This window comes from Pongo pygmaeus, chromosome 2 (genome assembly GCF_028885625.2).
Source record: "Pongo pygmaeus isolate AG05252 chromosome 2, NHGRI_mPonPyg2-v2.0_pri, whole genome shotgun sequence".
Lineage (NCBI taxonomy): Eukaryota > Metazoa > Chordata > Mammalia > Primates > Hominidae > Pongo > Pongo pygmaeus.
The window spans coordinates 178,936,887-178,964,074 of NC_085930.1; the positions used below are offsets into that span (position 1 = coordinate 178,936,887).

At 39.3% G+C, this 27,188-nt stretch overlaps 2 protein-coding genes across 8 annotated transcripts in view; one reads left to right on the forward strand and one right to left on the reverse strand.

The window, feature by feature from the left end:
- Positions 1 to 19,693, reverse strand: LRRC34 (leucine rich repeat containing 34). Of its 3 annotated transcripts, none has more exons than XM_054480981.2 (11): positions 19,205 to 19,693; positions 15,438 to 15,555; positions 14,407 to 14,528; positions 14,245 to 14,309; positions 13,665 to 13,748; positions 10,568 to 10,696; positions 7,168 to 7,263; positions 3,273 to 3,427; positions 2,742 to 2,897; positions 2,013 to 2,139; positions 1 to 366 (listed from the first exon to the last, which is right to left on the reverse strand). In XM_054480981.2, exons 1-11 carry the CDS (start codon positions 19,341 to 19,343, stop codon positions 163 to 165), a joined length of 1,395 nt encoding a protein of 464 aa, XP_054336956.1. In that variant the 5' UTR covers positions 19,344 to 19,693; the 3' UTR covers positions 1 to 162. The 3 variants fall into 3 exon arrangements, with proteins under 3 accessions (XP_054336956.1, XP_054336958.1, XP_054336957.1); XM_054480983.2 differs by having other exon boundaries at positions 14,461 to 14,528; positions 19,205 to 19,343; XM_054480982.2 differs by having other exon boundaries at positions 10,568 to 10,693; positions 19,205 to 19,343.
- The window catches only part of LRRIQ4 (leucine rich repeats and IQ motif containing 4), a 25,197-nt gene continuing 17,378 nt past the window's right edge, over positions 19,370 to 27,188 (forward strand). Inside the window, exon 1 of one of the 5 annotated variants that reach the window (XM_054480976.1) lies at positions 19,370 to 19,841. The gene's annotated coding sequence lies outside the window, so the exon portion shown is untranslated. Of the gene's footprint in view, positions 20,228 to 27,188 lie in introns of all 5 variants that reach the window. The other 4 variants (XM_054480979.1, XM_054480975.1, XM_054480980.1 and 1 more) reach the window with 4 other exon arrangements.

Sequence of the window (27,188 nt, forward strand, 5' to 3'; positions counted from 1 at the left end):
TTTTTCACAATAGACAGTTATACAAAGTTTAATACAGTCATTATCTTTTACACATTTGAAAAAAGTAACTTGTTTTAATTTATAAAAGAAAATAGGCTATAGAATATTAATCTCTATGAAACAATAAGACAAATGTATGAAAATTATTTTAGAGCTACTTTTTCATGGCCGTTGACCTACTGGAACAAGAGCAAAACCTGCATTAGATGAGTGATCATAAGATTCTCCATAAGTTGATGTCCAATAATAATGCTTTTTAAGGCCATTGGAGACTTCTGCAAGATATACACGTCCATCTACCACAAATGGCTCCACATCTGTATTGTCTGGTTTTAAACAACCCATTTGAATTAAGTCTGAATATGCCTAGGATTTTTAAGAAAAGAAAAACTATATCATTAAGAAAAAATGTATCCAATTTACAGTGCTTAAGGAAATTTAAATATTCAAATTAGCTGTGTTAATTTGTAGTTTAAAATATTCTGAATAACACTGCTGAATTTTAATATTTTCCAGGTATTGTAGGTAGATTTTTATTCATTTAATTACACAGAATGAAATTATAATATTGCAAAACTTATTTCTAACTTTTAATGTATTAGACATGTTTTGTCATTTTGTGACTCCTAGAGTTAATTTTCTGTACTACCAGTTTTGTGGACCAAAGCTCCTATGGTCAAAATTTTCAAGTCCCACAGATGTTCATAAATTGGAATAGGTAGGGGGGCTGGGTAGGAGGGCTATTGTATACATTCTCAAAAATCTGCTGATAGCTAGTTACCCATTCCTCAGAAAAATTAAGGGAATCCCAGATTTGGACATACAATTATATAGAGTTCATGACCCCCCAAATCTAATCTACAGATGTAGGCTAAAAGAGACAATTCCATAGTATTGGATGCTGACCTATTAATTATTTCTTCATTGTAGAATTTTTATACTTTTTTTTTTTTTTTTTTGAGACAAGAGTCTTGCTCTGTCGCCAAGCTGGAGTGCAGTGGCACAATCTCAGCTCACTGCAACCTCTGCCTCCTGGGTTCAAGAGATTCTTCTGCCTCAGCCTCCCGAATAGCTGGGACTACAGGCCCAGCGCACCACCACACCCAGCTAATTTTTGTACTTTTAGTAGAGACAGGGTTTCACCACGTTGGCCAGGATGGTCTCAATCTCTTGACCTCGTGATCCCCCAGCCTTGGCCTCCCAAAGTGCTGGGATTACAGGCATGAGCCACAATCCTTAGTATCTATGTAACAGAGTCATACAAATACGTTGAACTGGTTTGTCAGTAAGGTTGGCATTATGGAGAAAGATGGAAATTTAGACATTAAAAGATTTAAAAGTCAAGTTGGTTTTTGCTTTAGCTTGTCACTCATCATTAGTTCTAGTTCCAGACTCAACTTATTCAGCTACTGATGTGTAGAACCTAAAGAATTATGGATGTTTTTCTAAAATTAAGGGGTTTTTTTTTGGGAGGGTGGTTTAGACAACACTGTATGTTTTATTACTCTTTTTAGTGGTGGAATTTTTGTTAGTCCTTTTACAAATTTTGAGAATTTTAACATCTACTTTTTCCCCCTCGTTCTTTCCAAATGAAAACTGTTACCATTATTTCTGTTTTGAAAGTAGTATCAAAGGCTGTCTGTATTTATGTGAGCAACATGCCAAATATTTTGATAGCTTGTACTGTATCTCTCCCATTCCATATTTTGGTATAATTATTAGGGAGCAGATCAGAAATTTTGCTACATCTGATCAATAATTATGATTTTTTTTAACCTTAGAGGAATTAGAACTGTGTCATTCAGTGATGTGTAATACTAATACATAGTTTTAATATCTTTTGTTATTTCAACCACCAAACTCTCTAGTAGCTAATTTTAGGACTTATGTTAATTATCAAAACTGCTGTGTCTCGCTGTGTAACCATTTCTGAGGCACCTGTAAATAATATCTGATATTACAGAGATGATCCCAGAAAAAGCCTTTAGTGAAGGAAAAAACTTAAAACTTACTACACATGTAGCCTCATCAAATTTGTTTCCCCAAATGTAGATATGAGAGAAAGTGAGATTTGTTTTCATTGATTGTGAAAGTGCAACAAGTCCTTCTCCCTCTATGTTGTTGCTGACTACTGACAACCTGAAACCAATAATTCCACAAGGAAAGAATACAAAAATTAGCAACATTTATTACAAACACTTTCTTGTGTAGTCTTAGCATTATTCTTCAGTATGTTGTAATGTAGTGGTAAAAATACTGACCATTTAATCCCTAAAATCCAAGAAACTTAGTTTTCTAATTAGATCCTTAAGGTACTTAGTAGAGCTAACTACATTTTGAAAGTCTTCTGTTTTATATTATTCAGTAAATGTTTGGGTGGATAGCAGATATATTTTTCTGGATAAATGCATCCAAGTATTTTATTCTTTAGTTCATTCTTATTTTTAAAAGTCTTGATCATATTGAATGCTTCTGAGTTTTCTATTAGAATTTAGGATAAGTAATATAAGCAATACAAATTTTCTCATTAATTTGAAGGAATCGTTAATAGAATCAGTCTAATTGTAAAATACATTACATTTGAAAAACAGAAATGTAAATGTTTACTGTAACTTAATACTATGTCAGTTTAGAAGCTGAGTTTTCATATTTCATTATAATCTTAAGAGTTAAGGGGATTGAGGTTAGTATTTAAAAATTTGCTTTTCTGTTATTTTGATTAAATATAAAACCATACTAACGCTTTAAGACTCCTGTTGTGTGAAGTAAGAGTTTCACTGAGATAGTTTGCGCCTGCATTTTCTATTCTGTTAAAGCAAAGATCTATTACTTCCAGGGTAGTGTTGCTTTTCAGTACATCAGCCAAATACACCATTCCATCATGAGTTATTTTGTTGCTGGCAAAGGAAAAATAGTTATATTTGAAAATATGAAATAGTGTTTTTATTCATAGTGATAAGATGCTTGAAAACTTAAACAGTACTTTCTGTTTTAGTAAAGGTTTATTTTAATCACTTGATTTCCAAGAAAGTTAATGAAAATTCACCATAAAATATTGCTTTCATTCTTGTTTACACAACTAAATTGCTCATTTATGTTACTAAAAGATAGCAGTATTAAATATTAAAGCTTAGGACAAAGAGTTGACAATTGGTTGCAGTTTCTAATCATTGGAAATAATGTCTAACAACGTATCCCAAGTACCATGAATATTTATATAGGTTATTTCCATTATTTAACTTTGAATTATTAATGTGTAAATTATCACTTACCAGCTGACATCAAGGTAGCGCAGGCTACTGTTCAGATACAGTGCATCACATAACTGTTGTATACCACTGTTTTTTATATCATGCTTACACATGTGTAGTGCAACAAGACAGTGATTTTCTTTCAACATGCGGCCTACATGGACTGTAGACTCTTCCTAAAAGTGGATAAAATCTTATTTCTAAAATATAGTTTTGAAGTAGTACATGTTTATTTCAGACATATGCTGTTATTTAAATTAGCTTCTTAAAAAGATTATATTGGTTAAAACTGTTAGTCCACAATTTGCATTTGTTTGGTCTATCTTTAAAAAATTATCTTTGCCACAAATGATATTTTTTACCTTCTCAGAAGGTAAAATATAGTCACTATATTTTACAAGTGCCTGCTACCTAAGTGATGTAAAAGAGGCTGGTTAATTTGGTTTTTTAAAAAAACAATAATCAGTCATTTCGAAAGCAAAAAAAATTGGTCCCATCATGTATTGAGCATGTAATCCATCTTTCAAGTCTCTAAACCTTTCTTATACCTTCCACATGTTCCTGAACTTTGCTCTTGATCTCTACTCTTGATGGTTTTCAGACAAAATACAAAGACATTTCCCAATCTTTATTTTATATTAAGAATACACTCATTAACCCTGTGATATATCTGATCCTTCCCTTTATATTCATCTCAAATTCCTAAGAGGTTTTATTCTTATTTTCTGATCATCAGAAGACTTTTTTTTAAGTTCCACAATGTAGCTACTTCTAGGTAAAAGATACATAGCATCAATGAAGATTTGAATACCAGGCATTTTAAGTTTTTAATAAAATCAAAGCATATTTTCAAATGAATGGCCCAAAGTATTTTGTGACAAGAAGTACTCTTGCATGATTGCTGTATAACATAATAAGTTTTTTAGTCACTGGAAATGCTGATGATGAACATAGATAACTATATGTGTTCTTATATATAAAGGTACTTTGAAAAAAACTTTAAATGAAACCACATAGCAATAGCAGAAAGTACATGAGCTTTATAAAAATCAAGTCTGTCAGATACTAGCTTTACCTTTTACTGGCTATATGACTTTGGGCAAATATTTTCATCTAGCTGAGTCTCAGTTTCCATTTTAGTAAAGTAGCTGAAATTATGCTTCCCTCACAGAAATAAGTTAACTAATAAAAGGTACCTAGCACAAAATAAGTGTTCCATAAGCAGACTACAAAGCATTTATTATTGTTCAATATTCTGTAATTCTGTATTTGCTGAAATTGCTTTGACACTGAAAAGATACACCCAAAGGAATGCTGTGTAGACTAGGATCTTTAAAAATGCACACCAACCATGCTAAAGGGATGCTATGTAGTCTAGGAACGTAAAAAAATGCAAACCAACCATTTAGGGGGTTCCACTATTGCTCTACCTAGTGCCAAGCACAGAGGACAAACTCAGTACGTTTTTGTTTGGGCCTTGATTGCAGTTTTAGGCTACAAAGCTTGAAAGCAGGAGTATCCTAATTAAGGGAGGAACTATTGTCAGAAATAGTAAAGGGTTTTAGCCCCATTCACTGAGTTTGTGACTTGATTTGTCTAGAGTGGCACCTGGCATCAGTATTTTTCAAGCTCCCCGGATAATGCCAATGAGCATTAAAGGTGAAGTCCAACATCTTAACAACTTTTTGTTATCCCATTCCTCCACGGTAATAAAACAGTAAAACCTGTAAATGGAATAGATTTGCAGGTTTGTATTTGGGAATAGCAATTTAAGAGCAGAATAGTACCGTTGGGGATAGAGAAGGTAGTGGCTGTCCTGGAGAAGAACAAAACAGGCTAGCACCTAGCTGGCTGCCAGAAGCACCAGGCTGAGAGCAACAAGGGGGCCTGGGCTTTTAATAATAAGCATCCTCAGGTGGATTTAGGAATGACACCACTCAACATATTTTAAAAAGGGATCATGCTTATAATGTGATCTCCTATATATAAACATATTTCCACAGAGATAAAATCTAGAAATTTTTTATTTAGCCCTCAAATCTCCTGTCATGTCCTCAATCTGAGAACGTCCCTATCATACTCACCTCCCCTGCTTTGATTCCGATTACCCTCCTTATGTCCCCATGGCACCCCAAGTATATCACTCTCCAGACTTGTCAAGCTCCCTCCACCTAGATGGAAAACTCACTGAAGACAAGTGCTATGTAATTTATTTGACTTTAATACCTCTAGCACCTCGCTAGCATTGTGTCTGGTTTAAGGTTGCATTCAAATATTCATGGTGTGAATGAATCATGAGTGAAGCAATTCACTGCATGCCTACTTTGAGCTGTATTTTGCTAGTCTTTTAAGTATTTTAAAATAGGAATCTATTTGAAGGTTCTGAGGGTCTTGTTGAACAGATTGGATTTATGTACATGAAACAACGTGATGTAAAACCACAAAAATTCCGGTACTGAAAAGTGCAGAGATAACTCAAAGGGAGAGATCTATGTAGGCAAAGAATGTAAAATACACTTCTGAATATGAGAATACTACTTTAAAAATATCATTAATTCTCAGTTATTCATACTAAGGGGGAACAATGAAGTAGATAATTTTAAATTATCTAAAGTGCTTTAATCATTTAAAAAGTTCAGAGTTTGGCTGGGCATGGTAGCTGATGCCTGTCATCCCAGCACTTTGGGAGGCCAAGGCAGGCAGATAGCTTGAGCTCAGGAGTTCAAGACCAGCCTGGGCAACATGACAAAACCCTGTCTCTACCAAAAATACAAAAAAATTTAGCTGGGCATGGTGGTACATACCTGTGGTCCCAGCCACTCAGGAAGCTGAGGTGGGAGGATCATTTGAGGCCAGGAGGTGGAGGCTGCCGTGAGCCGAGATCATGCCACTGCAATCCAGCCTGGGTGACAGAGTGAGACCTCATCTCAAAAAAGAAAAATAAAGTTGAGAATTCAAACACTGACATTTATTGATTGATTGATTGATTGAGATGAAGATGAAGTCTCGCTCTGTCGCCCAGGCTGGAGTGCAGTGGTGCAATCTCGGCTCACTGCAACCTCTGCTTCCTGGGTTCAAGCGATTCTCCTGCTTCAGCCTCCCAAGTAGCCGGGATTACAGGCACCTGCCACCATGCCTGGCTAATTTTTGTATTTTTAGTAGAGACTGGGTTTTGCCATGTTGGCCAGGCTGGTCTCAAACTCCTGACCTCAGGTGATCTGCCTGCCTCGGCCTCCCAAAGTGCTGGGATTGCAGGCGTGAGCCACCGTGCCCGGCCAAACATTAAACTTTAAACATTGAACTTTATAAAGTGCTTTGACCATTTACTTTTCCAAATAGATATATGTTTTTGTTTATACCAATAATGTGAGTTCTTCTTCTCTAGCTGTTTACAAGTGATAGGAGAAGAAAAACACCCAGAAGGAGGAAGAAGTCATGAAAGTAGGAACCACGTTTTTACTCATCTTTCTGTCTCCAGCAAGCAGCTTACTGCTTTTCACACACATTTTGCTTTTATTACTCATGATTTCAAAGGTGTAATGGTTCAGCCACATCAATGTAACAAACAGTTCACACTGGGCTCTTATAGTCTGGCCTTTAAAACCTTCACTATTTATGCTTTCATCTTAACTACTTTGACCCTCACAGGTTTACTCACTAAGAACTTGAGTTTCAAGAGAAAAGATGACATGTTTGCTGCTTAAATAAGCAATATCTAAAAGCATATTTAGTTATAAACGTCTTACCAAGAATTGATATAATTTTCGTTTAAATAGTTTTATAAATAGTAGTTTACAAGATATAGTAAGTACATCTCTAAAAATACAGTGTATTCATACACCTTGACATAAACTTGTAGTAGTACCTTAGTTTTATTCATGTTGTTATATTAACTACCATCACTTTGAATACATACCTGTTCACCATACAGTATAGGTCGGTTTAGGTTTATTGCCTTAATTGCTTGGTTTCGAGTTAGTACTGTAGCAAATGCTATCACACTTTGCATTCCCTAAAAACAGGTAAATTCATTAAGGAAACAGACAAAGTATATAATAATCTCGCTACATAAATATTTCAAGATCAGCTATCTGCATTCTGATAAAATTGTTTTTAAAATTTAAGCATTCCTTGCACTTTGAATTGTAAGTTGATCAAATTCAAAAATGAATTGTTACTGTATTCTTTTCTCCTGGCCCTAAAATCTATCTAACACATGGCATGGGGAGTTTCTTAATGTTTCAGTGTCCATTTCCTGGGTGTTTCCCTCTAGGTTTTTATTCCTCGCCCCTCAAGCTGCTATGTGGATCCCAGCTAGAGCTCATACTACTTATCCAACACACATCATTGTGCAAGCACTCTTTTATATTCATACTAGTACTTTAAGTGTGTGTGGTGGGAAAAGGTTACCAATCACATTTTTCACAGATCCCATAGGCCTCTCTTGCTGTATCTGACTGGAAGGGCCTAGTCCCCCCCATATCCGTGATGGACACCACCATGTACACCCAGCTAGTATGCCGGAAACCATGGGCTTCCTCTCACTCTGCCATTCCTCTTACCTTCCCATCCAGTTGATCACTAAGACTTACAGATTCTGCTGCCTCCAAAAGATGTCTCAAATTAGTCTGTTTCTGTCCATCTCTGTGGCCACCACCCCAGCCCAAGTCCTCCTCACCTCTCACCTGGACTACTAAGTGGTCAGATGGCTTCTTCTTGCCACCCCTTAATTCTGCACAGAGAAACCAGTGATCTAAAACCACCAATCAGATCATTACCCCTCAGAGCTTTTCCAGATTTCCATGATTTGCTTTTTCCATGATTTTCATTTATAATACAACCCCCACTTCTTCCCCTTACCTGTGACCTACAACCCAGACAACTTTGCCATACCTGGCCTCCATAAGCTTCTCTACTTTTACTTCGAGGCACTCTTAACTTTGTCTGCTCAGCCATTCTGACTTCTCAGTTCTTAAAACCTGTGACACTTGCTATTTTATTATTCATGTACCTCCCTCGTGATTTTTGCCATATCTCAGTATGCAAAATATTTAACACTATTTTTGTTTTTATTTCTTTATTTTTTGAGATAGGGTCTCACTCTATCACCCAGGCTGGAGTGCAGTGGCACACTCGGCTCACTGCAGCCTTGACCTGCTGGGCTCAAGCAATCCTCCTACCTCAGCCTCCCTAGTAGCTGGCATGCAACACCATGCTTGGCTCATTTTTGTATTTTTTGTAGAGACAGTGTTTTCCCATGTTGTCAAGGCCGGTTTCAAACTCCTGGGCTCAGGCAATCTGCCTGCCTCGGCCTCCCAAAGTGCTGGGATTACAGGCGTGAGCCACCATGCCCAAACTTACTTTATACCATTTACTTAATACTTTCCCATTAAATCAACTCACTTTTTCAATTATATTTATTTTAAAATAAAACTTTGTATCATGCTATAAATGGAAAACCATAATCCCTTGAAACAAACAGAAAGCATCTGTAAAAATAAATATATGAGTATGAAAATTACCTCACTCTGCACCAAGAATGCTACCCATGCCACACTTAGGGAAGCACTATCTTAATGTCTGTGCATGCTGGATGCTCTGCCTGGAAGGTTCTGCCATGGACACTCTCCATGAGTTTTTTCTCATCCTTCATAACTCGTAAATATTACCTAGTAATATAAGTCTTAGGCAACCCTCCTGTAGCAGAATTACTTCTCCCCATTATCAGAGTACTCAGTCATTTTTGTAGCACTTTCCTCTATTTCTTCATTGGTGTTTTCCCAACTAAAATATAAGTTTCATAAGGGCAGAGGCAGAGGCCATGTGATTCACTGTTGTATCCTTAGTATCCAGCACAATGACTGGTATGTGGAGATGATCAGTACCGAATTAATGTTTTCCCAGAACCACACTGGCTGCATCTACCACCTTAAAAAGTTAATCTTGGCCAGGCGCTGTGGCTCACGCCTGTAATCCCAGCACTTTGGGAGGCCAAGGCAGGTGGATCACCTGAGGTCGGGAGTTTGAGACCAGCCTAGCCAACATCATGAATCCCCGTCTCTACTAAAAATACAAAAAAAAATTAGCCGGGCATGGTGGCAGGCACCTGTAATCCCAGCTACTCAGGAGGCTGAGGCAGGAGAATTGCTTGAACCCAGGAGGTGGAGGTTGCAGTGAGCCGAGATCACGCCATTGCACTCCAGCCTGGGTGACAAGAGTGAGACTCTGTCTCCAAAAAAAAAAAAAAAAAAAAAGTTAATCCTTCAGAATCTATTATACCAGAGAGCCCCCTGGCCCATCTTATTTTCATGTCACATGGATTAACCTGAGGCTATACAACAGGTTCCCAAGAGTAGGCCTAAAGATTTGAAAGCATGTCAGAGAAAGTGAAGCCTGGAATTTGAAGACATGCAAAAAAACACATTTTTCATTATCAGGCCAGGTGAAGGTTCAAAGCAACTTTTATCTTTTTTAATAATTTTTAGAGACAGGGTCTTACCATGTTGCCCATGCTGGAGTACAGTGGATGTTCACAGGCATGGTTGTAGTGAACTGTAACCTCAAACTCCTGGGCTCAAGAGATTCTCCCACCTCAGCCTCCTGAATAGCTGGGACTACAGGTGCATGTCATGTCACCCAGCTTCAGAGCAGCTTTTAGCATCATCATTTTAAGTTTTTGTGCTACAATATAAGTAACTACTAAAAAGTATTTTATTTTTGTTTTGAGGCAGAGTCTCACCCTGTCGCCCAGGGGCTGGAGTGCAACTCACTGCAGCCTCCACCTCCTGGTTCAAGCAATTCTCCTGTCTCAGCCTCCTGAGTAACTGGGATTACAGGCTTCCGCCACCAGGCCCCGACTAATTTTTGTATTTTTAGTAGAGACGGGGTTTCACCATGTTGGCCAAGCTGGTCTTGGACTCCTCACCTCGGGTGATCCACCTGCCTTGGCCTCCCAAAGTGCTGGGATTATAGGCGTGAGCCACTGCAGCCTAAAATGTATTTTCAAAAGTAAAAAAATTATATAAATAAAGTAATATTTGTTTAATTAAAGTGAACATGATCTTTTTCTAAAAATTCCATACAGTTTAAGATGAGTTATATAGATGGAAGTTTAGGAATATTTTTATTAAGTAGTATTCTGTGTTATTTACTATAGTCTGATTTTATTAATAATCTGCACTATTATGTCTAGGGGAAAAATACCTTTTCTCTGATATTAGACATAAGAGGCAAAATTAATCATTCATAAGACTCTCATTTAGCTGTTCTCTAATGACCCACTATCTGGATGATTTTCTCATAACCAGTTTACTCACCAGATCACAGTCACCCAGATCTAATTTCTCTAAGGATGAATTAATTTGCAGCATTGCAGCAAAAAACATTCCACCTTTATTTTCAATTTTGTTTCCAGTCATTCTTAGGTATTTCAGAGTCCGATTCTTCTGAAAAGGAAAAAAACTTATTTAATAATTGTTAATCCACAGAATTCTATACATTACATGAATTAGGAGACTATATTACTATTTGCAGACTCCAATTTTCATGGAGCTAGAACATGATATATTTTTTTTTGAGACGGAGTCTCGCTCTGTCACCCAGGCTGGAGTGCAGTGGTGTGATCTTGACTCACTGCAAACTCCGCCTCCTGGGTTCACAGCATTCTCCTGCCTCAGCCTCCCAAGTAGCTGGGACTACAGGCACCCATCACCACACCTGGCTAATTTTTTTCTGTATTTTTAGTAGAGACGGGGTTTCACCATGTTAGCCAGGATGGTCTTGATCTCCTGATCTCGTGATCTGCCCAGCTCGGCCTTCCAAAGTGCTGGGATTACAGGCGTGAGCCACCGTGCCCAGCCAGAACAGGATATATTCCTTAAAGGTAACATTCAATCTACCATAATAGATAAAAATCTAGTTTAACAGTTGAGTAGAAAGAATGCCCAAGAAACAGATGCCCAAGCAATAACCAGCAAATAAAACATATATTAATAAACTTTCCTTTCACTGGAAAAATCTGTAAATTTATCTTAAGAAAATTATAGTACTTCACTTTTTTAAATTGAGGTGAAATTCACATAACATAAAACTGACCATTTTTGAGTATACAATTCAGTAGCACTTAGTACATTCACAATATTGTGCAGTCATCACCTGTAGCTAGTTCCAAAACATTTTCATCATCCCCGAAGCCGGTCCTATACCATTAACCAGTCACTCCCCATTCCTCCTATATCACTTTTAAAGTAATATAATTTGATAAATCTTTCACAAAATTACAGACATTTCATCATTCTAATGAGTAACTATTAGGACATATAATAGTGTAATAATTATCACAATTCAAACCCATCTGAGATCAGGAAGAAGAAAAGGATGTCCTCTCACCACTTCTATTTAACATTGTACTGGAGGTTCTAGCCAGAGCAATTAGCCAAGAAAAACAAAAAGAAAAACCATGCAAATTGGAAATGAAATAAAACTGTTTGTATGTGACACCATCTTGCATAGGGAAAATCCTAAGGATTCCACCAAAAAAACCTGTTAGAACTAACACGAGTTCAGCAACATAGCAGGACACAAGATCAATATACAAAAACAGCTGTATTTCCATATGCTAACAATGAACAACCTAAAAATGAAATTAAGAACAACAGTTCCACTTACAATAGCATAAAAAAAAGGAATAAATTTAACAAAAGAAATGTAAGATTTGCACATTGAAAACTACAGAGCATTGCTGAAAGAAATGAAAAAGGCCTTAAATAAATGAAACATCATATGTTCAAGGTTTGGAAGACTTAAGATGGCAATACTCCCCAAGGTGATCTACAGATTTACTGTGATTCCTATTAAAATCCCAGCTGCTGGCCAGGTGAAGTGACTCATGCCTGTAATCCCAGCACTTTGGGAGGCCGAGGTGGGCAGATCATCTGAGGTCGGGAGTTTGAGACTAGCCTGACCACCGTGGAGAAACCCTGTCTCTACTAAAAATACAAAATTAGCCGGGCATGCCTATAATCCCAGCTACTTGGGAGGCTGAGGCAGGAGAATTGCTTGAACCTAGGAGGCGGAGGTTGTGGTGAGCCGAAATCGCGCCATTGCACTCCAGCCTGGGCAACAAGAACAAAACTCCATCTCAAAAAAGAAAAGGAAAAAAAAATCCCAGCTGCTTTTCTTGCAGAAATTGATTAACTGACCTAAAATTCATATGGAAATGCAAGGGACACAGAAGAGCCAACACAATCCTGAAAAAAGAACAAGGACGCCGGGCGCAGTGGCTCACGCCTGTAATCCCAGCACTTTGGGAGGCCGAGGCGGGCAGATCACGAGGTCAGGAGATCGAGACCATCCTGGCTAACACGGTGAAACCCCGTCTCTACTAAAAACACAAAAAAATTAGCCAGGCGAGGTGGCGGGATCCTGTAGTCCCAGCTACTCTGGAGGCTGAGGCAGGAGAATGGCGTGAACCCCAGGGGCGGAGCCTGCAGTGAGCCGAGATCGCGCCACTACACTCCAGCCTGGGCGACAGCGAGACTCCGTCACAAAAAAAAAAAAAAAAAAAGAACAAGGACACACTTCTTGATTTCAAAACCTACTACAAAGCTATAGTAATCAAGATAGTGTGGTACTGGCATAAGGATAGACATACAGATTGAAAGAATAGAATTAAGAGTACAGAAATAAACTCCTGTAATGATGGTTAGCTGATTTTTGGACAAAACTGTCAAGACAGTTCAATGGGAGAAAGAATAGTCTTTTAACAAATGGTGTTAGGACACGTGGATATACACATGCAAAAGAATAAAGTTGGATTCCTACCTCATACCATATTCAAAAATTAAAATGGATCAAAGAAAGAGCTAAAACTGTAAAACTCTTAAAAAAACATAAATCTTTGTGACTGGGTTTTCAAGATGAACCTTGAAAACATTAAGCCAGTCACAAAAGGCCACATATTGTATGATTCTGTTTATATGAAATGTCCACAACAGGCAAATACATAGAGAGATGAAGTAGGTTAGTGACTGCCAGGGGCTGGAGAGTAGGGCGTGGAAAAGATGGAGAGGGATTGCTAATGAGTTTAGGGCTTTTCTTTTTGGGGTGATAAGAATGTTTTAAAAATAGTGATAGTAGTGATACTTGCACAGCTCTGTGAATATATTAATACTTAAAAAAACACTGAAAACTTTCAAAGGGTAGATTTTATGTATGTGAGTTAAATCTTAGTAAAACTATGACTTCAAAAGTGTTCATGCAATGTCTACACTTGAATAAATTAAAGTATAATAAAAATATACATTCCTACAATATTAAAATAAGTTCACTTCAACATTGGACACTGTTGGTTCCAAGCTATCAGAAGTTAGAATTTCCAAATACAATGTTAGTTTGAAATACATAAATGCTTACATGTAGCACTTTAGCAATCAATTCTCCACCTTCGGGCCCAATATCATTAAACATGAGGTTTAAGTAAATGAGATTAAGTTGTTTCTGTAAGAGAAAAGATGCTATTACACATTATTATTATTGGAAATTGGTCAATTTTACATACATGTATATACATATACACATACAGTATATACTTTATTTGAATAAGTGTTTTCCTCCAAAGAAAATCTTTATAACCAAGAAAAACTGTATCCTAGCAAAAACAACTACATTAAGGAAAAAAAATCATTCTCATGTAATCAAAATATAATTACAATATAAATGAAAGAAAAAACTATATTTAGCTTTGATCAATCTGAAAGTTGTGTGGTGTATATATTTAATCATGGTGTACAAGTTTGCAAAAGATAACTCAAGAGCTCTAGCTACTGGCTCCATTGAGACCAAATCCACAATGGGTTTCCAGTATATTTCGAGTGTTCTAGCACAGAGTCAGGACTCTTGACATCAGGTAAAACTAGTGTTTTATGTGTGTGTCATTAGACTAATTTGGTTTCATTGTAAATGGAACTAAGGACATTTTGTAGTAAAATAATACCTGAAGCAGTTTCGCAGCATAGTATGCACCAACGTCACATAGAAGGTTATATCCAACATCCAAACCTGAAGCACAGATGAATAGAAGCTGATATTCATTATAAAGAATACTTAAAATCAGATCAATGAAAAGCGGGAGGTATTGATTCTTATGGTAACATACCATTAATATACAGACAATTCTTTAAAATTTTGGAAAGAATCCAAAAATCTTCACCTGTAACTCTTTCTACTGGCACTAAGCGATTGTTACCAGCAATGTTTAATGTGATTCCTGCTGCTAGCCTGTTAAAATACAAAAAAAAAAAAAAAAAGATTTTGAAATAGAAACCCAGTAAAGAAGTAAAAGTATGTTTCCTTCATGTATAAATAGTCATATCACAGATAACATTTACTGGAAGCAAGCATATAGTAAGTAGACTTATACAGTATATTTATACCAGGTAACTTCAAACTACTGAACATTCTGCAGACTGCAAAGTGCTTTAAAAGATTCCATATATTTAGCTCTCTCACACACACTCACACTCACACAAACAGTATCCCCACTTTATAGATAACACTGAAAACTTCAATGATTTGCTTAGACTCACCCAGCTCAGGTTAGGCGTGGTGGTTCACGCCTGTAATCTCAGCACTTTGGGAGGCCAAGGAGGGCGGCTCACCTGAGGTCAGAAGTTCGAGACCAGCCTGGCTAACATGGTGAAACCCTGTCTCTACTAAAAATACAAAAATTAGCTGGGCATGGTGGCAAGCACCTGTAATCCCAGCTACTCGGGAGGCGGAGGCAGGAGAATTGCTTGAACCCAGGAGGCCGAGTTTGCAGTGAGCTGAGATCACGCCACTGCACTCTAGCCTGGGCGACAGAGGGAGGCACTGTCTCAGAAAAAAAAAAAAAAAGATTCACCTCTCCCACAAAAAAAAAAAAAAAAGATTCACCCCACCCACAGAAGTTAAAGATCACTCTGGAGCCCAAGCTTGGGTACTCCTGGTCTAGTGCTCTTTCCTGAATACTATACCACCTCTAAGACCTACTAACAGTGTTGCTCGTCTACTTACTTACCTGAATCAAATGGTATGTTCATTTTACCAAGCATTTTCAAATGGCTACAAAATCACTCAATATGTTAGGATTTTCACACACATGAATATAAGCAAACACTATTAATGTAATCAAGTATTTGTCTTTCTTACCCCTTTTTAATTTCTTCATCCACCTCTTGGAGTATATGCAATATAAAAGGATTAATTTTCTGGGATTTTTCCATACACAGATTAGAATAATGTTCCTGGAGACCAGATTCTGGAGATTCTGAAAAATATATGCATCCTCTATCACATATAAATTATTCTAGAAACTTTAAAAAAACCATAAAAACTACCTCTTTGAAATATATGAGTTGTATGTGTGTAAAGTGGGGGTAGGGAAGAAAAGGAAACAGAATTAAGGTTAGAAAAAGAGAAGAGAAATAAAAATAATAAATAGAGAGATAATTAAAATGCTGTTTGGAGAACTAGGGCCATTGAAGCACCCACTGAGGCTTGGCAGACACTGGTCCAAGTGAGCACCCTACATTGGAAGTGACATAAAGGGAGAACTAAGCTCCATTATGTGCCGGGCCTGGTAGCTGAGGCAAATGACTTCCAAAGAAATTGTATATTTTGTCCAAAACCATGCAGCTAATAAGGGCAGAGTGCAGAATCAAACTGATTCCAAAACCTCTTTCCACTGTGCCCTATTGGGTTACAGGGAGGGACTCAAGGTTTCTTTCTTTTCTTTTCTTTTTTTTTTCAACTCAGTATCTCAGCATCCACGAGAGGAAAAGGTTTCTTAAAATAGCTTCACATAAAAACAATTTTATCTAATAACCTAACTCAAAAGGGATCTGATAAAGCACCTACTCCCACAAGCTTCTTGGATACCCTCTACACCATCCCAAGTTTGAATGTAACTGTCAGTTCTTCATACCAAATCGAGGCCTGGCTCACAGAAGCTCTTCTCCTACCCAGCCTTCCATTTCCTCTTTCTAAAGGTGACTTTTCCCTAAGTTCTTAAGAAGACAGACACAAAGCAGGAGTTGAGATCTCCTTTCTGTTATACATGCAGCTTTCCTTAATGACCTTGTTGTTTTCAGTAATACCTCAAAAGCATCTTCTGCAAGGCCTACATCTTCTGGGGTGGAAGTTATGCTGTTACTTTTCTTAGAAACACAGGCCACTGTCTTTGTTTTCTATACTTCTACCTTTTGTGGATGTCTTTTAAAAATTTGTGCACAGAGATCTCATTGCTCAACCAGCCTAGCTTTTTAGGAGCTGGCTTCTCTTCTAAGTCTCTACAGCTCAGAAATGTTGTTTGCTGAGTGTCCTTTGCACTCTGAAGAATAATGAGTTTGCTAAACGGATCTGCAGAACAAGATTTAACATGAGGAACATTATATTTCAGATGAAAGCAAACAAAATTTTCTTATAGTTTTAATAACCTTTTTAAAAATAAATTTAATATACTTATTCCAGACAATTTGGAAATTTCTTTTTTTTTTTTTTTGAGATAGGTTCTCGATCTGCCACCCAGGCTGGAGAGCAGGAGCGCAATCTCGGCTCACTGCAACCTCTGCCTCCCGGGTTCAAGCGATTCTCCTGCCTCAGCCTCCCGAGTAGCTGGGACTACAGGCACACACCACCACACCCAGCTATAAAGACGGGGTTTCACCATGTTGGCCAGGCTGGTCTCAAACTCCTGACCTCAAGTGATCAGCCTGCCTCAGCCTCCCAAAGTGCTGGGATTACAGGTGAGCCACTGCGCCCGACCGGAAATTTCTAACATTTAAAAAAAATACATGTTAATCTGCAATCCCACTGCCAAAGAACGACCACAATTGAGGTCTAGGCATACATACTTCCTATAGTTTTTCTTTTATATGCATATTAAGTATTTTTTAAACAAAATTGGAATCTTTGGATATAATTTTATATGCTGTTTTTTAAATTAACATTATATTGTAAGCAGTTTTCCCATGTCACTAGATATTCTCTGAAAATTTTAAATAGCATAATTTCTGTCATGTGGATAGATGTACATATTTAAAAAGCTTCACCTATTTTAGAAAATTTTCATGTATTTAAATGATATTGTAGCACAATATTTCCCAAACTGTATTTTGTGGAATATTCATGTTCTACAGGATGATCAAAGGTGTTCCAAATAGAATAGGTCTTATTATCTAGTAAGTTTGAGAAGTGCTAAAATAAACAAAACTATACACAGACACAACACTTCTCAAGGTATTTAAAACGTGCACACTCTTCAAACTGTTAAGCTTGAGAATAGGGAGGATAAGAATGCTGCATTTCCGGCCGGGTGCGGTGGCTTACGCCTGTAATCCCAGCACTTTGGGAGGCCGAGGCGGGCGGATCACTTGAGGCCAGGAGTTCGAGACCAGCCTGGCCAATATGGTGAAACCCTATCTCTACCAAAAATACAAAAATTAGCTGGTGTGGTGGCGCGTGCCTGTAGTCCCAGCTACTTGGGAGGCTGAGGCGACAGAATTGCTTGAATGCGGGAGGTGGAGGTTGCAAGGTTGCAGTGAGCAGAGATCGCGCCACTGCACTCCAGCCTGGGCGACAGAGGAGACTCCATCTCAAAAACAAAAGAAAACAAAAACCTCACTTGGAATGCAATCTAGAAAATGCTGCTTTAGCGTCCTCCCCAGGAAACAAAGCAAGTAGATCCCAAATAGAAGTTGGAGCTGGGCTCCCACTGGGCTTCTTTCTTCCCTACTGTCTTCCTTGGTATTAAGAGAAAAATTGCCCTGAGAATCTCCGAGATTCAGCGCTGCCCGCGCCACAACCAAGGCACAGAAATGTGTCAGACTACAATTCGATTTCGCGAAGGCATGAAGGAATCTTAGACTACGAGCTAAATACAGCTAAACAAAGTTATGGAAATACTCTTATTTAACAAGCTAGCCAGAGATTTACAGTATTTAAAAGTTTCTGCTACCCTTCCTTTGATTTAAAATTCACTTACGTGTTTTGTATGCCAGGATTTTGTGGCACCAATGAATTTATTTCCTATACTGTATTCATATTAGAAGGAAAATAGCCTTCAAATTGTAAAGCAAAAACTAGGAAATAACTCAGCTACGCAGGAAAATGTCAAGAACCTAACCCAAATTTCATTTTTTCATCCACGCCTCTAGCAGCACGTTTTACAATTTCCAGAGAAAGGACTTACTTAGGAGGTAGATCCCTCCAAAACATGCTTTTCTATACTTAGCCAAGCACTGGGAAATCTAAGCGATGAGCATGAGTCAGAACGTGGGTGCCTTATCCAGAATCCGCAGTGTGTACATTTGAACAAGTTGTTATCCCAGTTTAAATTTCCTCTCATGCTAAAGGCAGAGCCTAACACTGCCCATCTCCTGGATGCAGTATTATTAAGCCAGCCTCCGAACACAGTTCCGTGTCCACAAACAGACTTTAAAACAAGCATACAAAACAGAAATGGCGGGTAGGGGGTGGCCGTTCAGGGTAGGTGCTTAACTTGCTAATCATGGGCGCAGAAATATTTAAAACGGAGATAGTACAGCGGTGCAAAGTCAGGAACAGTATCAAGACCCTCATGCCCCCCTGTGACCTGCTCTCTGGGACTTTCACAAAAAGGGGGCTGAGAAGAGCCCCTCCGCCACCCCCTCCCGGAGACCCTGAGAGCACGGCGACAGACACCATCTGCACAACCTATCGCGCAAAGGGCGGACCCACGCGGCGACCAGGGACTCCTCTCCTGCCCTCGTTTCTGGGCGCCTCAAACCTCTGGCCACAGCTGGGGTTCCCAGGGGCACCCCACCCGCCTCGCCGCCTTGGGCTGGCGGGCTGCTGGGAGGACTCCGGCCGTGCGACCCCGGCGCCCCTCGCGCGTTTCGTCTGGGCCAGGCCGCGCAGACGTGCTCCCTACTTCTTACCGCGCTGAACCGCCAGGGCCGCGCCCGGAGTACTAGCCTGAGTGGAGGCCCAAGCCGGGGACCTGGCCGGCGCACGGGCGGCCTCCCGGGGGCTCCCCATGCTCCTCTCACCCACTGGCCGCGGCGGCTGCGCTGCCATGGCGACCGCGCGCGCGCTTACAGTCCGCCTGCAGCTGTGAGGCGGCTACCCGAGCCCCGGCGCCAGCCTGCTTCGAGTCCCGCTGGCTGTGCCTGCCCGGGCCCTGAGGCCTGACTGCTAAGGCAGTCACCGCCAACTCTGTGGAGGTCCTCTGTCACCCTGCCCTGATTAAAGGCAGCCTGAGGGAGGGCGTCCTGGCTCCTTTGCAGGGAGGAGTTCCCGAGGTTTGAGGGGCTCCGCTGCTGAGCTAGGGCTGGGGCTACAAAGAAGATTATGACAAAGCCCGCTCCTGCAAAGTGTGCACCGGCCTGCCGGGCCAGCGAAGAAGCAGAGTAGCATCAGCACATGATAAAGGCGTAGGGCTTTGGGAGCATAAAGGGTTTTGTGCTCCCAAAGGGCGGGGCCACCAGGGAGGGCTTCTTGAAGGAGGTGACATCTGGATGGTCCGAAGGAGGCTGCCAGAGGACAGAATGCTTGGTGCGTTCTGGGCATGCGCAGGTACTTGAATGTACTCAGATCAGTACAGACAGCGGGGAGGCGGGCAGGGCCAGAACCACATGTGTTACTAAAAGGCCAGGGGGTTCAGTCTAGATCCTGCTGCTCCTGGCACAGAATGCCAATCACTGAAACAATGAGAATTTCCAGGGAGGAAGGCTTTAATCTGGTGCTGCAGCCGAGGAGACGGGAGATCAGTCTCAAATCTGTCTCCCCAACCAACTAGAATCAAGGGTTTACATGGCAAGAAAGAAATGTGACTACTTGCAGGAAATCAGGAACTAGGGAGGGGTAAGGAAGAGGAGTTGGTCAACAGGAATCAGGTAGTCGCTTAGGGAATCATGGTGGGTGAGGGATCTGGTGTCTCATTGTCCAGATGTGATGATCTGGTAAGTTTCATTTCCTTGATACTGAAATGGTAATAGTTTCCTTATCCGCCTTGCAGGGCATGCGATGGTGAGGCAGGAAAATAGGGTCTGGAGGTAGGGAACATAAGGCCGATTCGCACTTCGGCTATAACAGGAAATATCCTCTCCATAGGGTGTACACTATAAACGACTTTGTAACCTTACTTCATCCTCTTCATTTACACAGGGCGTACTCCAAGTAACCAATGGAATCCTCTAAGGGATATTTAAACTCCCAAAAACTTTGTAACGGGGTCTTTGAGCCCCTATGATCGGCCCACTCCCACACTGTGGAGTATACTTTCATTTTCAATAAATCCCTTCATTCCTTCCTTGCTTTGTTTGTGCGTTTTGTCCAATTCTTTGTTCAAGACGCCGAGAACCTGGACACCTTCTACCGGTAACAATGGGGGTGTGGCTTGCTTCTTTGGTGCTCCGCTGCTCAAACCTCTAGGGGGAGCATGCAGACAGGCAGGTTGTGGGGCACGTGGGCTCTGAACCCACGGCAGCGTCTAGGGGTGAATGCTTACAGCTGCTGAAGCAAAGCCCCAGTAGGCGTGTGTTACAGGGTGCTTTTCTAGTTTTGCTGTGTATAGGCGGCTTGTGTCAATCAGCTCAGTTAGACCCTCTGTCTTATCGCAAGGACAGAGGGCTTTCTGTATCCTGGGGTTCTGGCCTTGGTGTACCGGAAAAATCGGATCACACAGTGGGCTTGGAGAATGAGTGCAAGGTTTTATTGAATGGTGGAAGTGGCTCTCAACAGATGGATGGGGAGCCAGAAAGGGAATGGAGTGGAAAGGTGGTTTTCCCCTGGAGTCCAGCCGCTCAGCAGCCAGACTCTCCACTGACTGCCCTGGCCAAATTCCCCTCGGTCTACACATCGTGCTGCCTGTCGATGGCCTGGCAGCATCCGCTGGTGCCTGTCGGTGTGCTCTTCTGCTCCTCTGTTTCTCTCAATGTCCAGCCACCTGTGTGCTCCTCCTCCGGTGTGTTCCTCTCAACATCCAGCCGGTTGTGTCTGTGCCTACTAGGGTCTTGGGGTGTTTGTTTGTTTGTTTGTTTTTTGAGACAGAGTCTCGCTCTGTGGTCCAGGCTGGAGTGCAGTGGCCTGATCTTGGCTCACTGCAACCTCCGCCTCCGAGCTTCAAGCGATTCTCCCACCTCAGCCTCCAGAATAGCTGGGATTACAGGCGCCCCCCACGACGCCCAGCTAATTTTGTATTTTTAGTAAAGACAGGGTTTCACCATGTTGGCCAGGCTGGTCTCAAACTCCTGACCTCAAGTGATCTACCTGCCTCTGCCGCCCAAAGTGCTGGGATTACAGGCGTGAGGCACTGTGCCTGACCCTTTAATCCATTTTGATTTGATTTTTGTATGTGGCAAGAGATAGGGGTCTAGTTTCATTCTTCTGCATATGGATATCCAGTTTTCCCAGAAGCATTATTGAAGAAACTATCTTTTCCCCAATATATGTTACTGATACCTTTGCCAAAAACAAGTTCACTGTAGATGTATGGATTTATATCTGGGTTCTCTATTCTGTTCCATTGGTCTATGTATCTATTTTTATGCCAGTACCATGCTATTTTGGCTACTTTAGCTCTGCAATATAATTTTAATTTAGGTAATGTGATTCCTCCAGTTTTGTTCTTTTTGCTCAGGTTAGCTTTGGCTATGCTGGGTCTTTTGTGGTTTCATACAAATTTTAGGATTATTTTTTCTATTTCTGTGAAGAAGGTCTTTGGTATTTTGATAGGAATTGTATATAATCTGTAAATTGCTTTGGATAAAATGGACATTTTAACAATAATTATTATTCTAATCCAAGAACATAAAATATCTTTCCTTTTTTTGTGTGTGTGTCCTCTTTAATTTCTTACATCAATGTTTTATAGTTTTCACTGTAGAGATCTTTTACTTCTTTGGTTGAGTTTATTCCTAGGTATTTTATTTTATTTGTAGCTATTGTAAATGGGAATATTTTCTTACTTTTTCTGATTGTTTGCTGTTGGCATATAAAAATGCTACTGATTTTTGTATGTTGATTTTGTATCCTACAACTTTATTGAATTTGTTTATCCATTCTAATAATTTTTTTTGGTGGAGTCTTTAGGATTTTCCAAATATAAGATTATATCATCTGCAAACAAGGATAATTTGGGTTCTTCTTTTCCAATTTGGATGCTCTTTATATCTTTCTCTCCTCTAATTGTTCTAGCTAAGACTTCCAGCGCTACACTGAATAATAGTGGTTAAAGTGGGCATCCTTGTATTGTTCCAGATCTTAGAGAAAAGGTTTTCAGTATTTCCTATTCCGTATGATACTACCTATGGGCCTGTCAAATATGATTTTTATTGTGTTGAGGTATCTTCCATCTACTCCCAGTTTGTTGAGGGCTTTTATCATGAAGTGATGTTGAATTTTATCACATGCTTTTTCAGCATCAATTAAAATGATCATATGGTTTTTGTCCTTCATTCTGTTGATAGGATGTATCACATTGATTGATTTGTGTATGTTGAGCCATCCTTGCATTCCTGAGATGAATGCCACTTGGTCATGATGAATGATTTTTTTAATGTGTTGTTGAATTCAGTTTGCTAGCATTTTCGTTGAGGATCTTCACTGAGAAGATCCATCAGGGACATTGCCCTACAGTTTTCTGTTTTTTTGTTTGCTTGTTTGTTTCTTTTGGTGTGTCTTTGTCTGATTAATACTGCCCTCATAGAATGAATTTGGAAGTAGTTTTTCCTCCTCTATTTTTCAGATTAGCTTGAGTAGGATTGGTATTAGTTCTTCTTTAAATGTTTGATAAAAATCAGCATTGAAGCCATTGGGTCCCAGGCTTTTCTTATCTAGGAGACTTTTTATTATGACTTTGATCTTTTTACTTGCTATTGGTCTATTGAGGTTTCAGATTTCTTCATGGTTCAATCTTGGTAAATGGTATATATCTAGGAATTTATCGAATTTATCCATTTCTTCTATGTTTCCCAATGTATTAACATATAGTTGATCCTTGGAATTTCTACTGTATCAGTTGTAATGTCTCCTTTTACATCTCTGATTTTATTTATTGGATCTTCTCTCTTTTTCTATTAATCTGGCTAGAAGTTTATTGATTTTGTTCATCTTTTCAAAAAACCCAACTTTTCATTTTATTAATTTTTTGCATTGTTCTTTATTTTAATTTCATTTATTTCTGCTCTGATTTTTATGATTTCTTTTCTTCTACTTTTTTTTTTTTTTTTTTTTTTTTTGACAGAGTTTTGCTCTGTTGCCCAGGCTGGAGTCAGTGGCATGATCTCAGCTCACTGCAACCTCTGCCTCCTGGTTCAAGTGATTCTCCTGCCTCAGCCTCCTGAGTAGCTGGGATTACAGGCACACACCACAATGCTTGGCTAATTTTTGTATTTTTAGTAGAGACAGGGTTTCACCATGTTGGCCAAGCTGGTCTTGAACTCCTGACCTCAGGTGATCCACTTGCCTCAGCCTCCCAAAGTGCTGGGATTGCAGGCGTGAGCTATCACTCCCAGCCTTCTACTAACTTTGAGTTTGGTTTGCTTTTACTTTTCTAGTTCTTTAAGATGCATCATTACATTGTTGATTTGAAGTTTTCCTGCTTTTTTGATGTAGGCACTTATTGCTATAAACATGCCTGTTAGTACTGCTTTCACTGTATCCCATAGGTTTTGTTATGTTGTGTTTCCATTTTAATTTGTTTCAAGAAATTTTTAAATTTTCTTAATTTTTTCATTGATCCACTGGTCATTCAGGAGCATGTTGTTTAATTTCCACATGTTTGTATGATTCCCAAATTACCTCTTGTTATTGCTTTCTAGTTTTATTCCATTGTGCTCAGAGAAGATACTTAATATGACTTTGATATTTTTGAAATTTTTAAGACTTGTTTTGTGACCTAAAATATGGTCTATCCTTGAGAAGATCCATGTGCTGAGGAAAAGAATGTGTATTCTGCAGCTGTTGGATGAAATGTTCTTAAATATCTAGGTACATTTGGTCTATAGTGCAGATTAAGTCCAATGCTTCTTTGTTGGTTTTCTGTCTTGATCTCTCCAATGCTGAAAGTATCCAATGCTGAAATCAACAGCCATTATTGTACTGGAGTCTATTTCTTTCTTTATCTCTAGTAATATTTGCTTTACATAACTAGGTGATCCAGTGTTGGGTGCATGTATATTTATGATTGTTATATCCTCTTGCTGAATGAACCCCTTTATCATTATATAATGACCTTTTTTGTCTTTTTTTATAGCTTTTCTCTTGAAATCTATTTTGTCTGATATATGTATAGCTACTCCCGCTCTTTTTTGTTTTCCATTTGCATAGAATATCTTTTCCCATTCCTTTATTTTCAGCGTATGCATGTCTTTATAGGTGAAATGTATTTCTTGTAGGCCACAGATCGATCATTGGGTCTTGTTTTTTAAAATCCATTTAGCACCTCAAGAGCAATTCCTCAGAGCCCAGCACAGCATCAATATTTTCCCAGGAATTGCAGTCCTTGTGACCTAGACTGCCTTTCAAGTTTATTTAGAACCCCCAGAGCACTTTATCCCACAGTGGTGGGGCTAGCCAGAACTCAGGTTCCACCCACTGGCATGGACAATTCCCCTCTGGCTAGGGCTGGTCTAAATGTTCCCTCCATGAGCACCACCTGAATTCTACCCGATGTTGCTTTTCACTGTGACAGGCAGCACTGAAGTCCATTCCAAAGCCCCACAGTCACTTTCCTCTCGCTCCCCGAAGCACACATATTCTCTCTCTGTGCCACATGGCTGCTGCTGGGGGATGGAGGAGGGATGGTTCTGACTATCCAGGACTGTCTTTCCTACCTTCTTCAGTGCCTCTTTCTTTGCTATGATGTTAAAACCAGGGACTGTGATTGCAAACCTGATCTTTGGTTCTTATGAAGATGATTTCTTGTGTGAATAGTTGTTCAATTTGGTGTTCCTGTTGGAGGGGATGATTGCTAGAGGGTTCTATTCAGCCATCTTGCTCTGCCTCCAGGAATTTTTTTTTTTAACAAGATGTATTTGTACAGAATTCTCTCAGCTATGACTCCCTGTTGAAGAATTTTCTTTCTGGTATAGGGAAGGCATGTTTCACATGGAAGGTTTTATTTCCTGTTTTCAAGGAGAGAAAGGGAAGATTAGAATACGCTTTTTGCATCTGCTATTTTTCAAGTGTCTTTAGCTTAAAGTAATCCTCATACCAAAGTGGCATATTTTGGAGTGGCATATTCTGCCACTCTTTATTACCGTTACATGAATTTCCAGTCTGAAGTCAATTAAGGTTACTTTTAGTTTGTTTGTGATTCACCGGTTTTTAAAAGGAGAAGATCTGCCGAGTGAAGTTTTATGCAAAATCTTGAAATTCTTTTAACTAGAAATGGGTTTTTATGCTAACAGAGATTAATAGGTTAATATTAATCTATTAACCAGAGGTTAATAGGTTCCATATTAACCTCAGGAACCTAGTCTTACCTATCTAGTTTGTGCATAGACAGACTTGGAAACAAAAGCATCAACACTCATTGTAAATTTGAGAGGGCTGATTAGTTTCTTAAATGATTTTCTCAGGGGTTAGAGTTACACAAAGAAAGCTCATTGTTAAACTATCCAAATCTTGGCTCCTTCAAATGAAGATGTAACAATTATTTAATTTAGAAATCACCCCACCATAATATTGGATTGTAATAATAAGTAAATTTGCTCACATTTGGGTAGCAATCCCTAGAGAAAAAAATGGCCAATAAAGACCAAATCTTCCCCATTCCATTTACTGTGGCGGAATTACTGGCAAAGCTATTGCAAATCCAGGTTTTACAATCTCCTTTTATTAAATCCACAAATGAATGTGAAATACGGGTGTATATATATAGCTTTCAGAGGGCCGTCAAATTGATGGGGTATATGATTAAGATGAGATAACATACACACACAATCAGATATTCTAAGCAGGTCTTATTATGGAGAAAGATGAATGTTAAGAGAAATAAGTTATTTCATGTGTCTGGAAGCCCAGACACCCTCATATTAATTCTAATCCACATAAATTTCTCCCAGGTGACTTTGTTGTAATGCTGCACAATAAAATCAAGTCTAAAATTTCACACCCGAGAAGAATGATTTTAATAAATGCCAGGTTTGCTGTAAACGAGTGATGTTAAAAATCTAGATGAGGTTGTGTCCAGTTCTCTGCTCTTACGCCCACTTCCTACCATGTTCTGAGAAGAGCCCTTTTAGTTATATAATTTCTTTATCTGGGAAACAGGGCTAATAATGATGCCTCCTGCATAGGATTATTGTGAAGATTAATTAGGTTACTTTAAGTAAAGCCTGGAGTACATAATCAGTGTTCTTGGTGTTCCCTATTTTTATTTGTATAATCACCTCAGTCTACATACTGTGGAGAATTTTCAGAAATGTGCAAGTAAGAAACTGGAGATTTTATCTTACAGGACTGAACAGTATTAGATAAATTTAATCTGCCTGATGACTAAGTGACAAAAATGCTGGAGACAGCTAGTTTTAAACAAAATCAGTGTTAAATCTTTCCTTTTCTTTAAATAACATTGTCTCAGTGCTGGTTTTGAGTCCAGGCATAAAGCAACAAGCACCTAAAGCACATAGTGTTGTGTTTTGAGGAATAGCAGTATTATGTATGGGGCTAGAAATGTATCCCCTTCATCTAGGCACTGGGCCTCTGTGATGGATGAGAGGCCCAGATACTCCAGCAGGACTGCCTTCATCCTAAAAAGAAGTTCAAAGACGCTACCGCCAACCTTGCCACTATCATGTCATGTTGTTCTCTGCCTTTCCCCGTAGACTCTGTGTGTGTGTGTGTGTGTGTGTACTAAACACTTACTCTTCTGAAATACAATATTCTCATCTTGCATTTTATAAGATTTATAAGCCT

Coding starts and splice junctions, on each gene's coding strand:
- LRRC34 (XM_054480981.2), bottom strand. CDS start 19,343: ATGGCAGCGCAGCCGCCGCGGCCAGTGGGTGAGAGGAGCATGGGGAGC. Junction 14,529..15,437: donor GATGAAGAAATTAAAAAGGG/GTAAGAAAGACA, acceptor GTATTTTAACAG/GCTAGCAGCAGGAATCACAT. Junction 7,264..10,567: donor ATCTGGGTGACTGTGATCTG/GTGAGTAAACTG, acceptor ACCTGTTTTTAG/GGAATGCAAAGTGTGATAGC.